Source organism: Ascidiella aspersa, chromosome 2 (assembly GCF_963924565.1).
Source record: "Ascidiella aspersa chromosome 2, kaAscAspe10.2, whole genome shotgun sequence".
NCBI classification, from domain to species: Eukaryota; Metazoa; Chordata; class Ascidiacea; order Phlebobranchia; family Ascidiidae; genus Ascidiella; species Ascidiella aspersa.
Window position 1 is genome coordinate 21,302,616 of NC_139448.1, and position 16,644 is coordinate 21,319,259.

Below are 16,644 nucleotides of genomic sequence, written 5' to 3' on the forward strand. Positions count from 1 at the left end.
CTGAGGTTAGTTTTGCATGAGTGGTTTAACAGTGTGAGTGGACAGTTATAACTTGGGTTACTTACCTGGTTAATTTTTCAATATTTTATGTTTCACTTTGGTATGTTGGTTTATGCTACATATTGTGTGTTTAATTTCCCATGACCTGTTTTTTCCAGCTAAAACAGATATGGGCTGTTTGCCAACGGATACCTTTTCAGTATCGGTCTTTTAAAAAAGACTATGCAGAATTTTTTTTTTGGTAATTTTACAAACAAATGATTTATTTAATTGGCATTTTTTACCTATCTTATAAAAAGTAAGCCTAATAATTTCTTGCCTTAATTATCTACAATTAAACATTTACTGAATTTTTCAACCACCCCCCCCCCCACACACATGCATAAAATTACAATTTATATTCCTAAAATTAAAATGCCTTTACAATTAAAATATTCATTTTATAGGTTTGCCTTGAACCCCCCCCCCCCTCCAACAAAATCTCTTAACCCAGGATTTCCCAAACTGTGGTCCGTGATGATATGACAAGAAATTAAAAAGCCCCACACACACATGCATAAAATTACAATTTATATTCCTAAAATTAAAATGCCTTTACAATTAAAATATTCATTTTATAGGTTTGCCTTTTTGGTGTTATTTTTTTGCTTTGTATTATGGTCCACGAAATAACAGATTGATAAATAGTGGTCTGTGTGTTACGCCCCGCCGCGACCTGTGCACTGGGGCCTGGCCCCTGACCCCATGCAGTTGATCGTCGGGACGCAACCGCGTGAGTTCTATTGTTTGGCGAAGGTTTCTGGTCAGATATGCTACCAGTCATAACCACAACTGAAATTCCAATCGAAAGTATATTGTTACAATGTGCAGTAAAACGTTATCAAATAGCATTAGTGAATGTATATTTATTTTCAAGTTAATGTGAGACAGACAGCCACCGCCTATTGCAGCGACTGTCGGCTAAGACTCTTCAAAAGACTTCTCTAAGAATGCTGCAAAGCTGCAAAGCATGTATATAGCCAACATGTAGGAAGAAAAAGAACACAAAAGTTATGTCATATTTGGCCAATGAGACTGGCCGGCACTCTGAAAACATGGCTAGGCATTACAGCGGCCATTCTAAGGCCAATTTGCAGCGGGAGTCAGACGCCAGCAAAACAAGTGGCTTGTTTTGCAGAATGTGAGCACCGCCCGCAAGACTGATAGTTATAGATTACGAGATTAAAGGTTACATGTCAAGTTTGAAACGAGGCGAGCGAACGCAATACGGAAAACGTTACATCATGAAATATTATATTATTCAACCAATAATGCATTGGATAATGCGAAAGCTAGAAAGCGCAAATCTAAAACCCTATTTATCAATTCATAAAATCACTTAATGAACCCTAAGATTTGGCTTATGGCAATTAATTTAATTAGGTGTTTAATGTGTTAGTGAACACGTAACACCGTGTAAGTTTGGGAAACCCTGCCTTAACCCATGTTTACCACCCTTCAAAACATTTTTTACCCTGCAGGTAAATATTCAACATTAAAAAAAATTATTTTATTTTAATCCCTCTCATACAATAGATTTCCACCTGACTAGTAATTTTTTATATTTACAAAAAACTATTTTTGCACATCAATTTTAAAATAAGTGTTTACCCTAACCCGAGCAAAAACTCCTAGCATCCCTCCTCCCAAAAAAATATCTTTCAACATGTGTTGTTAAAGAAATCCTAACCAAAAATAAAAAGTATAACCCTCATTTCCCCCCAAAAAATAAATAACTATAACAAAAGATATATCCGATATGTTTATACGACATTGGTATTACTAGGAAGTGCTCTTGAGCTGTTTGATAACAGCACAGTTATTTTAGTCCCAAATTAAAGTTTCGTAAGTGGAAGACTTCTAAACTCCTAAAACTGCATCTACATACCACTCTGCGACATGCCTAAAAATGTAACAGATTTGCGATTTATGCTTTTTGTATATAACTCTGCACAAAAGGCAAAAATTTTCCGACTTGACTTATTGTTTAGATGCAAAAAGGGTAGTTTGCCAAGGAATAGATTTTCTATTTTTAGTGTAGGTCTTTTGGTAAACACTTACAAATGCAAATATATTATTTTATCTTACCTTATAAAAAGTAAGCCTAATTATTTCTTGCCTTAATTTTATCTACAATAAAAATTATGTTATTTTGTTATGCCCCGCTCTAAATATTATTAAACCTTGGCCGTGCAACATCTCAAAATACATCCCCGACTCACACAGGATAAATATATAATCCATTAAAAATATTGTAACGCTTTCAGTGTTATTTTTTAAGGTTTACTAGCGATTTGAATAACATGAATAGTACATTGCAGAACACAACAAAATAGGGACATATAAAAAAGCGTAACAAATCCTGTATTGAAGACATTGCTACCGCAAGGTAGGGATGAATAGCTATTATGTTTGGGTCATTACAAGCGTCAATAAGTGCTTCCTCTTCTTTGGGATTTAATGTAAAATGGGTGCCCTGAGGCAAAAATGGTTTTCTTAGCCATGTATAGTTTTCTGTGTGTAGAGTTGAAAAATAATTGTTTAATTTTCTGCTTGCAAAGATTTGAGATGATCAATAACCAATAGAACGATTTTTCTGTTATTCGTGTCAGAGAAATGAGAGAAAATGCCAAAATTTCCTTCTCTGTTCGTGTACTGTACACACTTATTTTTTCTTGCACTGCTCTTATTTTGTCAGTTGAAGATAAGAGATTTTTACTCTTCCTTTTAAAATTTGTCTTATTTAAGTGGTCAAAAATACCTACCAAAAGTGCTAATTAGTAGAGCCACATGTCATCACAAAGCAAATCATAAAATTATCCTTGTTTTTCAAGCCTAAAAAAGCTAATATTTCTTCCTTCAGCTAATATACACTCCTTTCAAAGCTTGGTAAATAATCTGGAAGTGGTCTAGCTTTGATATAATTTGCCATCTCTATAACTTTTTTTAGCACTTTGTATAAATCTGAGTCTAATGTTTTCCCCACAAGCACAGGATGAAGGAAGCAGTGTGTTGCTATGATTTCACTATATTTACAAGTAAAACAAAACCTTTAATTAACCCAGCTATTAATGAGGCTCCATCAGTAAACACTTACTTACCTAAAGTATCAAAAACATCTTGACCATTCATCCGTTCTTAAATTTTTTTACGGCAGAAAAACTGGTCAACTATTTTTCAATCACTGACAAACCTATCAAAAGCCAATAATTGGACCTTCCCGCTGATATCAGTTGATTCGTCAAATTGCACTGTAAAGATTTTGCTTTGTTTTAAAGAAGAAATTACGGTATCCTGTATATGGGTAGACATGTCACAAAAAAGTCTAAAAATGGTATTTGCATAGAAATCTATTTTTATTTTTTCAGCTGCCTTCTGCGACCTTGGTAGGAAGAATTACACTCTCTGCTTCCGTGTGAGGTTTTAAAATTTTAGCTATTATTACCTCTGCTACCAGATAAGTGGCCTGTTCAATTTCGTGGAAACTTTAAACGTTTTGGTAAATGTCTTACATTGTTTTTTTCGCTCAACCAAAAATCTTTAGGAATAGCTTGGTGGTTTGTCAGACAGGTGGTGTCAATGCAGTATGGCAGAATGCTGGTGACTTGTCGACTATGTCTTCCGGAGAATCAGCCAGAAAACCGAAGAAATTGGTGCAAAAAAAATTTAATTAAAAAAAAAGATTTACAAAATACCTTGTGGTTGTTTCCACACATATTTAATCACATATAGTTTTGAAACGCCGAAATATGTAATAAGTAATAACATTACACACTACAATTGGCAGAAATTTATTTTGTTGTGTCATTTTGAAAAAAGTTATGGTAGTGTAAAGCACGTTGTTTAGTGAGAAAAAGCCAGTGTAAGGCATATAGGTTGTCTATTATTTAAAAAGTACACACTTTTAATCATACAATTGTTACGTGTTGGCAGTTTTACTTTGAATTGGCAAGTACTTCTATATATTGAGCTGATTTACTGTATATTGAGTTAAATTCCCAATTCCTGTTCAATGTACAGGTATAACATTCGCATCAGCATATTAAGGATGTACCAGCCTATGCTTTTTCACCTAAGGCCTAAAGTATATTTTTCGTTGTTTAATTACGCAAATGCAAAATTTTTTCGCGCTTTGCGCAAACTTGGTTTTGTTAGGTTTATGTGTTTTTGTTTTCAACATATCTAACCCAAAGGTAATATGCATACTATGGGGCATGTTGCACTGTTACTGTGACAATTTCTATTAAATTTTATTATAAATATCATTATTTCGAACAATATAAATTGGAAATTTATCAAAAGAATATTTTTTCGTGCTTTTCAATCTGGTTTTGAGCAGCACGTTTTCACACAAGTTTGCCTGAAAACAGCTTATCTATGTAACACTTTTAAAGCAAGAAAAGCAGACGTACTCCCCCAGGCCCCAGGTTGTACCTTCACATGTCCCTTATGTATTTGTTAATAACTTAATGTCACAAAAATTTTTGCGCCTTTGGCGCTACGTTTTGTTGTCTGATTTTATTGTTAATAGCCTTGTTTATCGCCAAAACATGGCAAGGTTCATACATTCCTTAGGCGAACACATCATTTAAGTTTAGGGGCGCAACCAAAAACCGAAGAATTTTTGCCAAAATTGCTTGTCACCAGAAGACTGGCAAGATTCTGTCAGCCTGTGTCAATGCTTTGTTGAAAAGTGCCTTTTTAATTTTTTTGGCACCATAGCCATAGGCGCTGATTGTGGGTTTGCAGAGCGTTTTTAGACGCCCTGGATTTTTGGCAAGGCGTTAAAACGCCCTGGAATTTGACCAAGCCACCCTTGTAAATAGTGTGCAATTTTTACTTTAAACAAAAATTATAAGGAAGATATGCCATAACAGTTGCACGGTTCAGGTTCACCAAAATAATGTGCGAAACTTACAGCGTTTTACAGTTTCCGTTCGCACATTTATAAAGTGCTTCAACTTGCAAAATTATACAACCAGCCAATGTAAAATATCCAGCCTGCAACCTTCTTACAAACTGGCCATGGCCGTTCCCCGTATATTTTTTTAGGTATTTTGAAAAACCTAAATGCATTTTTTTGGGCTTTTCGCGACCTTTATTAATTCATCTGGGTACCCTGAAACTACAACCATCAAAGTGTAGACAACTGGCAACTTTTAATACGAGTCTAGTAAAAGGTTGCCGAACTCCATTTTACACAATTTGTGTGACATAACAATTCCTAAATCTTAAAACACGCTATGATGCTCGGTCGCTCAATACCAAAACATAAGCTTCCAATCACAACCTACATAAAACAAATTTGTCGTTCAATACTTTAAAGATACCGCAGCGATAAAGCCTTTGTATAAAAACTTGCAGACTATTAAAAAATAATACAGGTATACCACAAAAATTTCGACTTTTTTAGGTATGTTACGACTTTAAAGTCAAGTTAAACTTAAACGCTTTACCATTCAGTATTGTGAATAAATAATCGCGGACATATTATATTGTTCACTGACAGGGATAAGCGCTTATATAATTTCTTTGTTGTGAAATAAGTAGTTTGCCAATGTTGCCCTTCATCGTTTTAGAGCCCGCATAGAAAACACAGAAGCACTAAATCGGTTTCTCAAGTACTGTTATGTTATGGTGGTGATTGCTGACAAGCAGGGTTGCGGAGTCGGTTCAGCAACCACACAAGCCCGACTCTGGGTCCGACTCCGGTCAAAAAATACACCCGAGTCCGATAAGATTTTGTCGAGTCCCGAGTCCAGCTCTGACTATACAGCCTGTATTTTACCCATTTACGCAACTAAATTAAGGTGGATTTTCTGCAATCCACTCATATTGGTGTCATAATTGATCCACCCGCATTACATGGTTTAAAAATATTTTACATTTGCTATTACACTTTTACAACTTACATTTTGCCGCCTTAACAGTTTTAAAATTTGATACTGCGTATGCACACGTCAGACTCGGGATTCGGGTAGTTTTACGCGGTCTTACTCGAGTCCCGAGTCCGACTCCGGCAAAACAAACCGAGTCCGGACTCCGACTCCGCAGCCCTGCTGACAAGTAAGCATTTTGTCCTGATTTCAAAAAACGCCCTGTGCCTATGACCATACCTTCATTTAACAATTTTGTATTACATATAAGGCAATCTGGTAAATAGTACACCGAAAAGCCATCGCAGACTTGCCGAATCTGTCGATCTATGATGCAAGCAGAGCAAGCCAGAAAAACAACTGGCCTGCAGTGAGGTTCGAACTCACGACCTCCGGTCATGCCGGGACCGTCGCTCTACCAACTGAGCTATGCAGGCTCAGAGAGGAGCGAGTCGAGAAACAACCATGCGCCAATACTTGCACATTTTGTTAGTACAAGCAACTTCACACTGGGGGATCAACAGTTCGTATCAATCAATGAAAGACACACACAAACATATGTACTATTGATACGGAAGCCGTAATCGTTGGCCATAAAGCAACTTCCGAGGGGCTAGATCACAGATGTTATTAAACACATATGTTTGTGTGTGTCTTTCATTCAGCAATCTGGTAAAGGTTGGCTCGGCTCCATCACCACACCAAGTGAAGCCCATATTTAGATAACTGTTGCAATATAAGCGAACTTTCTTTTTTGTGTTTTTCTAATGTCCTCCACTTTCAAAAGCTATTTTTTCTTTACTGCAGAAATCATTATCACTTGACTTCCTTTAAAATAAACCAAAGTAAACTTTTGTATGAAAAACACTTTGCTGCTTCTCTACCAAACAACCTGTTCTCTTTACAATAAATCTTCCTAAACTGAATCTAATTCAGAAACAACTAGTTATATGGAGACAGCCTAAGACATCACAATGGGCTTTCATTATAAGTGAATTGTGCAATTGACCAGAAACATTGATATTACACAATAACATCACAACCTGTTACCGTTTTCTGGACTAGTGTGCAATAACATGCGCAACCCTTGCAAAATGTAAATGGCACCCTAGGGTGCCGCGGCATCGCGGTTGAGAAACGCTGGGGTAACCAAGTAAAACCAAAACCCTAAAAAATGGGGTAACCAAGTAAAACCAAAAAAAAAGAAAAAAAAAATATAGGAAAACAAATTTTCAGCCCTTATAATTTTGGCATAAACACGATATTTTCCAAAAATTAAATTGTTTTTGCATTTAAATTTGCTAGACAGGTCTGAGGTTGTTAAATATTTTGCCAGTAGGCATAGTTTCAGGAGTAAGTTTTGCATAGGTGGTTTGTCCATGTAAATGTGCCATTATATTACAGCAACAAGCTTGATTTTTCAAAATTATCTATTTCACTTTGGTTTGTTGGTTTAGTAAACTGCATGTTATCTTTCTCTTGATTTGTTTCTGTAAGCAAAAGCGGATAAGGGCTTGAAATTCTTTGTCAATTGTTTAAACAACACATAATTAACGTTCCACAAAGAAAAAATACATTTTTTTTTTAAATATTTTTACCTCCATCTTCAATAGAAAAACAAACTTAATGCATAACCTAAAACGGTTTAGTAAACTGCATGTTATCTTTCTCTTGATTTGTTTCTGTAAGCAAAAGCGGATAAGGGCTTGAAATTCTTTGTCAATTGTTTGAACAACACATAATTAACATTCCACAAAGAAAAAATACATTTTTTTTTTAAATATTTTTACCTCCATCTTCAATAGAAAAACAAACTTAATGCATAACTTAAAACGTTTTGAAAAAGCCTATCCCCAAACATCCTCACCCAAATCAAATCTTCCAACACCCACCAGGAATCATAATATAAAATTTCAATTTCTGACCTCACCCATAATAAAAAAATACCAGCCCCTTCCCCTAAAAAAATATATAGATATAAATAAATAACTTGAATATTCCAGAGTAACAAAAAGAAAACTTTGACCACCCCAAACAATAAAAAACATCCTTGGGTTTTTAAACTATTTTAAACATAACAAAAAAACAGCCAAAAAAAAACACTTCTATTTGGAGATATTGCTACACTAGAAAGATGTATAGAACCAAAAGCATTTATAAGTCTATGTCACACTTATTTCATGATTTCTGCTCCAAGAAATATTGACTTTGTATTTATTTGTTTTTTGCCTCCTGTAAACAAAAGCCTAACTCTAAGATAGTGGTGCCCAACCTTTTGGCTGTTGACTGACGCATTGACAGTGTTTATTTATTCCATGGCCACCAGTAAAATTTTTTTAGAGATGACGTCAGAAAGAATCTTAACGTGATGGCATAGAACAATTATTCTTAAACATACTTGTTGTTGTCTAACGATCTTGTGCAAAAATATAGAACTGACACATAGTCTAATCACGCGAACCACGAAAAAAATTTGTTTATTCGGTTTATTTATTTGGTTTTTAAATGTGACATGTGACGCAGCTGACTGGCTGGTTGTCAAAACGGCGCGCATGCAGTTCCAGGGTGGTACCATTTTTGTTGATCTGGGACCCCGGGCCTACTGTCTGTGGTTTATGATTTAATATTCTTTGGTTTTTGTAATTAACGAAATACGGAATTATTTTGTGTCTGACTCTTTAATCCTTAATGTATTCTCTCTCCATTTGCTCAATAACAGTTTGAAAATCACTTACACAATGGTTTCTAACAAGGTTTCTATAACTAACGCTCAACGTGTTCCATAGTTTTGCCTTAATTTCACTTACAACTCTCATGACACAAGTCTGCTTGGCCAGTAATTATTATGTATCATCAATTCCTATTTTATCTTGATGTGACATCATAATTCAGATTGTTACGCATCTTCTATACTGATTTATTTTTGCATCAATCAATCAAGATATCAATTTGTTTTAGCGCGGATTGATCTAAATAACTGCACTCCCAAAAGTCATATCAACCATTAACGCAAGCCAGCACGGGCATGGCCACCAACATATGCTTATTAAAATATGTGTTAACAGCCGCGTACCTTTTTTCGAAGGCCGTACTGCCGCAGAGTGAACACCGTTGCTCTAAGACAGGGTCGGCAACCTACGGCCCGTGGGCCGGAATCATAATTATTTGATACCTAATATATGCTAGTTAAGACAGCAGCAACTATTTCACTGTCTATGGGGCTTCCCATACATCCAATTTAAGAGCGACAGTCCTGATTCAGGGATTTTTTCTAGTAGGCGTATCCATATATCATAGAAAGGTTGAAGGAATTTCCTCTTTTCAGTCTGATGTTAATCACTAAGGCAGTGGTTCTCAACTGGGGTGCTGCGCCTCCCTGGTGTCCATTTTTAATGCTCAAGGGTGCCAATACTATTTGAGAATTTTTAAGAATCTGATTTTTGTTCTATCGGTAAGCTTTTTGATACAACTATTTGTGTACGATTAGAGACCATTATATCAAATGACCTTTTCCAACATGATTTAAGTTAATTGTGTTGTTCCAAACTTGTTTATAGTGACATTGAAGAAAAAGTTCCAGTCAGGGTGCCAAAAATTTATTTATTATTTTTAAGGGGTGCCATAACATAAAAGGCTGAGAATCACTGCGCTAGGGAGATTATTTTTTTTACCGTAAAAATGAGAAATTTTTACCTAAAAATTAATTTTTTTACAAATATTTGACCTATTAGATATACATTGACACCTGTTTTTGAAGTTTTACTTACTAAAGGTCGACTACAAATCAGCTATTTTATCGGGTTTATGCAAAATTCATGAAAATGCCTGTTTGATATTTTTGTCATTTCAAAAAGACGAACAACTATAAAAATACAAAGAAAAGCAAGACTCTGGTTATTTTAGAAAATGTTGTGTGAACAGTTGAAGTACGAGGCAAAAAAATTGCAACAAATGAGTAAAGACCTAGCTTTTTTTGAAATAGAAAATGGGATAATGGAAAACCACAAGCTGAAAAAGACAGAAAATACTGTTGATAAATTTGTACAAATCGAAAAAAAAAAAACTACATAAATCCAAAACGAGCTTAACCTAATGCTATAAATTAGACCTGGGAGTTAAATTCTGCCGGCTCTCATATAACGTAATATTGCTCTAATGAAGATTTAATACAGTTAAAAATGAATACAATTAAAAGCTAAATTTTAATTAAATTCTAACTGAAAGACAAATTTGAAAGCCTGAATGTACTCTTTTTAATTTTCTAAACGACCTATGTGCATTTTGATCAATTTTGACTTGAAATAAATTTATTTTTGAAGTTAAATATTCGCGCTATTAGTTACTCTAAATCACTAGTAAAGTTAATGATTTTACAAAGTAGGGATATGGGGAAAAATATGTTGTGTGGAGATGACATAGAAAGATAAGTTTTATTAGGAATCAACTTAAACTGCAATTTTTTTTCTTTTCTTCACTTGAAATATAATTCACCTCACATTTATTTTAAGCTTGCACAATTATTCGTCTGCAACTTATCCTAATACAGTTGATAATTGTGACATAAGAAACAACTTTAATGTGAGATAGATACTCATCCCAGTTGCTAGCTGTGACATTCATATAAGTAATACACTAAGAAAGAATATAGGTTGTACCCTAAAAAATTGTTTATATTATGCTTTTCAAAGTGAAATAGCATAATTTATATCAGGGGTCGGCAACCTTTCGTACTCAGTGTGCCAGTTAATGAATAATGTCAAAATGTTAACGACTCGTGTGCCAAACTATTTTTTTATGTTTAGTTTTGCACTGGCAATCAGGGCTGCGGAGTTGGTTAAAAACAACTTGAGTCGGACTCCGGCCGAATATGCGATTTCATCGAGTCCCGAGTCCGGCTCCGACTCTACAACCTGAATTTCACCAATTTACGTAACTTAAACAAGATGGATATTCCGCAATCCACTTATAGGGCTCATGGAAAATATGCCACCAGCATATGCTATTCCACCTTGGCAATTTCCAGTTTTTACTGAAATTTTTTTATTGACATGCGCACACGTCCGCCTCGAGCTCCGAGTCCGACTCCGCAGCCCTACTGCGATCTGACATCTATAGTAATTTAACTATATTTTTTGGAATATACTTCGATGGTTTTTCACAAAAACATTGTGCTTACTTTTAATGTAGAACAGTGCTTACATTTAATATAGAACAGACCGGTAAAACTTTACATCAAATTTTGAGGACCGTTTGACTTTTAAAAATTAAAATCAACCCAAAATGTAATTACGACAAAACTATGCAACTTAAAATCAAATAACGGAAACTATAATTTAATAAGTAATTTGCTGCTGTCTTTTTGATATCATACGTGGTTCTATTGAAGTTTTTTAAGTCTGGACTTAAAAGTTTAAGACTTAACGAGTTGTAGCCTAATTTTAAACAGTTGGGAACAACACTTGCAGGATTGTGGCGTACGATAAAGTCCAAAATAGTCCATTACCTCTATGTTACATCACAATGCTGCCAATTACAGAACTGGCGAATTATGGAACTGAAGTTTTAAATTTGATGTACAAGCTCTAAGCAGCCTTCAACTTCTTGCATTTTGCAATTGAGATATAAGATTGAAACATATATTGCGGACTGGCAGGAAATTTGACGCGGACCGGCAGTTGAGAACCTCTTATGAAAAATGCCCTGCTTTAACGCAGTAAACTTCACTTTTGGGTCATTGTGACGTAATACGAACGGTTAGTCAGAAACAACAAGTTTAACGCTCACAAAAATATGTTACATACAATAGTTAAGACACTTATTTGTGACACGAACTGGAAATGTGTGCAACTATGTAGTAAGCACTAGTGTTAGTGATATAATAATAATGTTAATAATAAATTTCAAAGCCATAAAGGTCGAGTAGATCGACAGCATCTTGATTAAGACGTTTTGGCTTTGAAATTTATTATTAAGCTACATTACAGATTCGTGCATAGTGTACCCAAATAATGTTAATGATGTGGTAGTGATGTAATGGTTGCGCTTAAGGTGATATAACGGTCGCGTTAAATCGATTGGCATGCCCTGAAAAATCATCTTGCGTGCCACCCCTGGTTTATATGAACCTATTTTCATTGATAGTGTTAGAAGTGTAGGTGAGCAGTTTTTATACATGTAGTTAAAACATAGTTAATGTGGTTTGCTATGGTATGTTTTTGACCGGTTTTCGTCCGGAGCTTTATAGAAAAAGTATACATCGTAGAACTTTCAAATTTTGAGACAAGGCGTAGAGTGGTATGTAGGTGCATATAAGAGGTTTATGAGTCTGCACCCCCAGGTGACTTCGCTTGGGGGACAAAAAACCTAAATATTTTGATTGAATCGTTTTAGCTCTCTTTAGCTATCGACTCCATCTAGCGGCAGAAAAAATTCAATACAGAATTTATTCATATTCGCTTGGTTTGTTCAGCTTGTGAAGTGATGTCGCGACTGGACGCCTGCTGCGCTTTATTGTCTCGTTCGTTAGACTTTTATTGTGCGAGGTTTCCTGTCTTAGTAAAACTAAGCACGTAAACTTGCCTTTTAAAAATAGGCTTTTCTTAGTAAAATACCTTATTGCTCTTACGAAACAACATATTTTACAGTTACGCAAGTAAAACGCATTAAATACAGTTTAAATGCAAACTGGTGTTTCCTTTTAAAACACATAGCTTGCCAAAATATGCAAGACTAAGTAAAGCGAAAATGAAACTTCACGCAACCAAACATAGCTTGCAAAGTTCGCTTGGTTCTGTTCTTGGAATAGATGCTTGTGATTGACAGTACTATTTCTCAGCATGAAAAACATTCCAATGATTTAATGAAAATGCTGTTTGAAGGAAAAACTATCCACAGTGCCATATCACGAAAGAATACAGGTGCTAACATTAACCCCACAATCTTGGTCAATCAAAAAGCTAAAGATATTTTGGTGAAAAAAAGCTGCTTCTAGCATGTGGCATGTATTTTCCATGCCGGTTTTGTTTTTAAATTCTTCCTTTCATATTTTTAGCAAGAAATTTTTTTCTTTTAAAACACTCGTGAAACACTGCATGGCGATGCTTACATACATTCTTAGCAGAGTTATTATTTCCTCTTAACCCAGCACTCCACAGAATCACTTCCCTTTTTCTTCATCAATATCTGAAATGTTCAACAGTGACTTAGACTTAGTGTATGTCAACTTGTGACAGTCATCCCGGGTCGCTTTTCCGATGCAGCAAATCACCAAAGCAGGATAGTATCAATGGAGTAAATAAAAATCTAGGACAAAAAGGGTGGTTAGTCTAAGGATTGAACAGCTCTAACAATGTGGGCCAAAATAATAGTTTTAGAAGAAATTTTTGTTCAGCTGAATCATATTGCTCAAACAAAATTCCTGCAAGTCATCTTAATGTCTTTTTTTTGGGCCCATATCTGTTTTTGCTTGCAGAAACAGGTTAAGGAAAATATAAAATGCAAATGTTTATGCTAAACCACAAACCAAAGTCAAGCTAATAATATTTGAAAGCAATCCTGATAAATAGCGCTTTGTAACGGCCCACTAACACACAAAAAAATAAATAGATAAAATAACAAAATACATGAAAGATAAAATAAAATTGTTTGACAAACGTTGTGCTGTTACAAACTTGAGCTGTGCTTTTTCATAAACATTAAGCATATTATTTCTTTGGATACATGACTTGGCATGCATTAACCTGTGGAATGTTTCGCCTAAGTTTTGTTCCTTTTTTTTTTAAGTGATAACTGTGCATTGCAATCAACAAAATTTTCTTTGAACGATATGGAAGAAGAAGAAGAAGACCTTGTTCAGAGCTGCCACCCACTGGAAATTGATGTTGAGGTAAGTTTAAATGATGCTGATTAAAGCGGCTCTTACAGTATTTTTAAAGTTAAGGCTTTGAAATCTGACACCAAATCACAAAAAAAATAACTTTTAAAATGCTGGTGCCTAATATATTACGATATAAGCAACAATAATGTAATTTTGTTAAACTTGAAGCATTTTATCACATTTTGCTAAAACAATGGTTAAATTTGTTATGCTATACAATTTTTCTTATTTATTTTTTTCCATGACAGATTGAAGAAGTGGCAGTTTTAGATGTGCAAGATGGAAGTATTTTTGATGGAGAATGTTTGTTTGTTCAAAATTCTTTGCAAGGTATTTATATTCTTTAAAGTTGCAGAACATTTAAATTCTTTGGTACACTTTACACGGATTTGTAATGTAGCTTAAAAATGAATTGTAAAGCTAAAAACGTCAAGTAGATGGCCTTCGTTTTGATTAAGACTTTTCGATACTTCTATCATCTTCAGTTAAAGTGATTTAGAAATAAATCAAAATATGAATACTTTTAATACATTTCTTTAATTGGTATCTTTATTATTTATATGCTTCGACCTTCTTTTACACAAAATGTCAAACATGAGGAAAATAAAGTGATATTTTCTCTGTTAAAAAACCCGGATTAATTTATTTTTGTCAAGGTTGTTTCAATTGACAAAGCCCATGTGCTTACAGTCTACAATATACAGGCAGTGTTTTGATATCAGTATAAATAGCCATTGGTGCAAAGAGGGGCTTAAAATATTAAACTGTTAAATTATAATTTTTTAAATTTGTGGTTTTCTTTAGTAAAATATTATGGCCTTTGGGTTGTATGCAATTTATGTCATAATGTTGACTTTTTGTCGTTAAGGCAAAAAACAACTAATCCTGAAAAAAATTCTGTCTTAAACGAACTTGTGCTCAAATATGCAACACAAGTTAAGTAGAATGATGTCATGCGAAATTTCATTTGTTAGGTTTAAATAGACTTAAATGTAAAAAGACATAACACTTTGGATACAAAATTGAGACTGTCATATTACTTGATATATTCCAATTTAATAATTTTGCAAAAATTTCCATTCTATATGAGTTCATTCAGCGCAACCTGCCATGCATAATTCTTTCTGTACCATTAGCTGCTGCCAGAGCAAATTTTCATCAACATGTTTTCTTCGCTTTAAGGAGTTTATTCAGAGAGTTTAATCGTTTGTACACCGGTGGGTCAAATCGCGTTAAACACAAACTATATTGTAGCCAGTGCGATTTGACCCACCGGTGGCTCTCATAATTTTAAGCAACTTTTAGAGTAAAGCTCAACTATGTGCTTGCGTGATAGATTGTAGGTAATATCATTATAAATAGGGTTATTAACGAGGTTAATTTTTGTAATATTATATATTACACTTTGGCTTATTTGTTTTACAGTTTTCAATGTTTTTAAGATTTACTTTTTTTTAACCCCATAAAAAAAATGCACCCCCAGCCCTTGGGCCCGAACCACAAAAATCTACAACCTTTTTAATTTACCATAAAATCACCCGATTATTGGGTTGTTCAGCCTTGAAAAACAAACAAGTATTCGTAGTATTATTTTTATGGTTTACTAGCGATTTGGTGCACATCAATAGCATATTGACAAAGATTACAAACAGGAGATATATTGCTAGATATCACTGTCGCTAGGTAGGTATAGAGAGCTTCAAATAACTTACCATCACACTATTTTATAGCCGCTTATAATTTTAAACCAATATACCCAATAAACATAAATTTTTAAAGAGAAAATTTTATGTTAAGTTTTAAAGTTTAACTTTATGAGTACTAGATTATAAACCATCAAAAACGTTTTGGGCGCAATTAACATCGCCGTGAACGTGAAAGAAGACAGACATTTTTTTTACACCGGTGGGTCACAACACAGTAGCTAAATATAACGCATGACCCACTGGTGGGCCGCATTGCAGTGAACATGTTAAATTATTTAAAAAACAATTTTTTTGAGTGAGGGCTTCACACCCCCTTGCTAACCCTTTAATCCCCCCCTCATGGGGATGTGCCCCCCAGTAAAAGGACACATGTTATAAATATTCGTTAAATATTATATAATTTGACTTGTGAAATGAAATAAAAAGTTTTGCTGTTTTAATTGTCAGATAAAGGCAAATTGGATCCCATTGTTTTTAACAGCTGAAAACAGATTTACAACAATCCTGAAATATGGCTTGCTAAACAGTTAAAAAGCATTCTTAAATAAAAGCCATGAAAGTCCTTTTTAGGAAAAAAAAACATCCAAACAAAAACTATGCTTGTCTTTGTTATGTAAATCTATGAATAACTAGTGTTACTAACAGGTAGTTTTTAGAGATCTCTGGTACATAAGTCAGCGCTTCAAAGGTGTGCCATGGCATTCTGATGCCCCATAGATGGTTTCAAGGTGGGCTGCAGGCCAAAGAAAATGCTTTTGACATATATTTTTATAATTTTGCTTTCAATACTGGCTTAGGTCACTGAGTCCACATTACTTAATATCCAAGTTGTTGCTTGATTGTCTATCTTTTAAACTCCTAATTATCTAAATGTTGAAATTTTCAAAGACTATAAATCAGATGGATAACTGTTAGGTGTGCAACTGTGCATGAACACCCAGATACAATATCAATTGCCAAAATGCCAATTGTGGATTCTAATAATTATATAATTTGCGCCGAACTTAATTATTAGAACGGAAGCACTAAAACATTTTATCACATATTATTCAAATACAATTACTACTGCAGTGTGATAATTTGCGAAGTCTTCCTGAATTTTGTGTGGTTAAACTAAATGAAACTGTGAACTCTAACTCACTGTTGC

The 16,644-nt window shown here is 34.5% G+C and overlaps 1 protein-coding gene and 1 non-coding gene across 4 annotated transcripts in view; one reads left to right on the forward strand and one right to left on the reverse strand.

Moving 5' to 3' along the window:
* The window catches only part of LOC146164303 (uncharacterized), a 71,112-nt gene that overhangs the window by 34,379 nt on the left and 20,089 nt on the right, over nucleotides 1–16,644 (forward strand). For all 3 annotated transcript variants that reach the window (XM_083382523.1, XM_083382524.1, XM_083382525.1), the window contains exons 11-12: nucleotides 13,698–13,800; nucleotides 14,040–14,121. In XM_083382523.1, coding sequence (XP_083238649.1) covers nucleotides 13,698–13,800; nucleotides 14,040–14,121 — 185 coding nt within the window. The remainder of the gene's footprint in view (nucleotides 1–13,697; nucleotides 13,801–14,039; nucleotides 14,122–16,644) is intronic.
* On the reverse strand, nucleotides 6,278–6,352 carry Trnaa-ggc (transfer RNA alanine (anticodon GGC)). Its single transcript has one exon. It is a non-coding gene; the product is annotated as a tRNA-Ala (tRNA).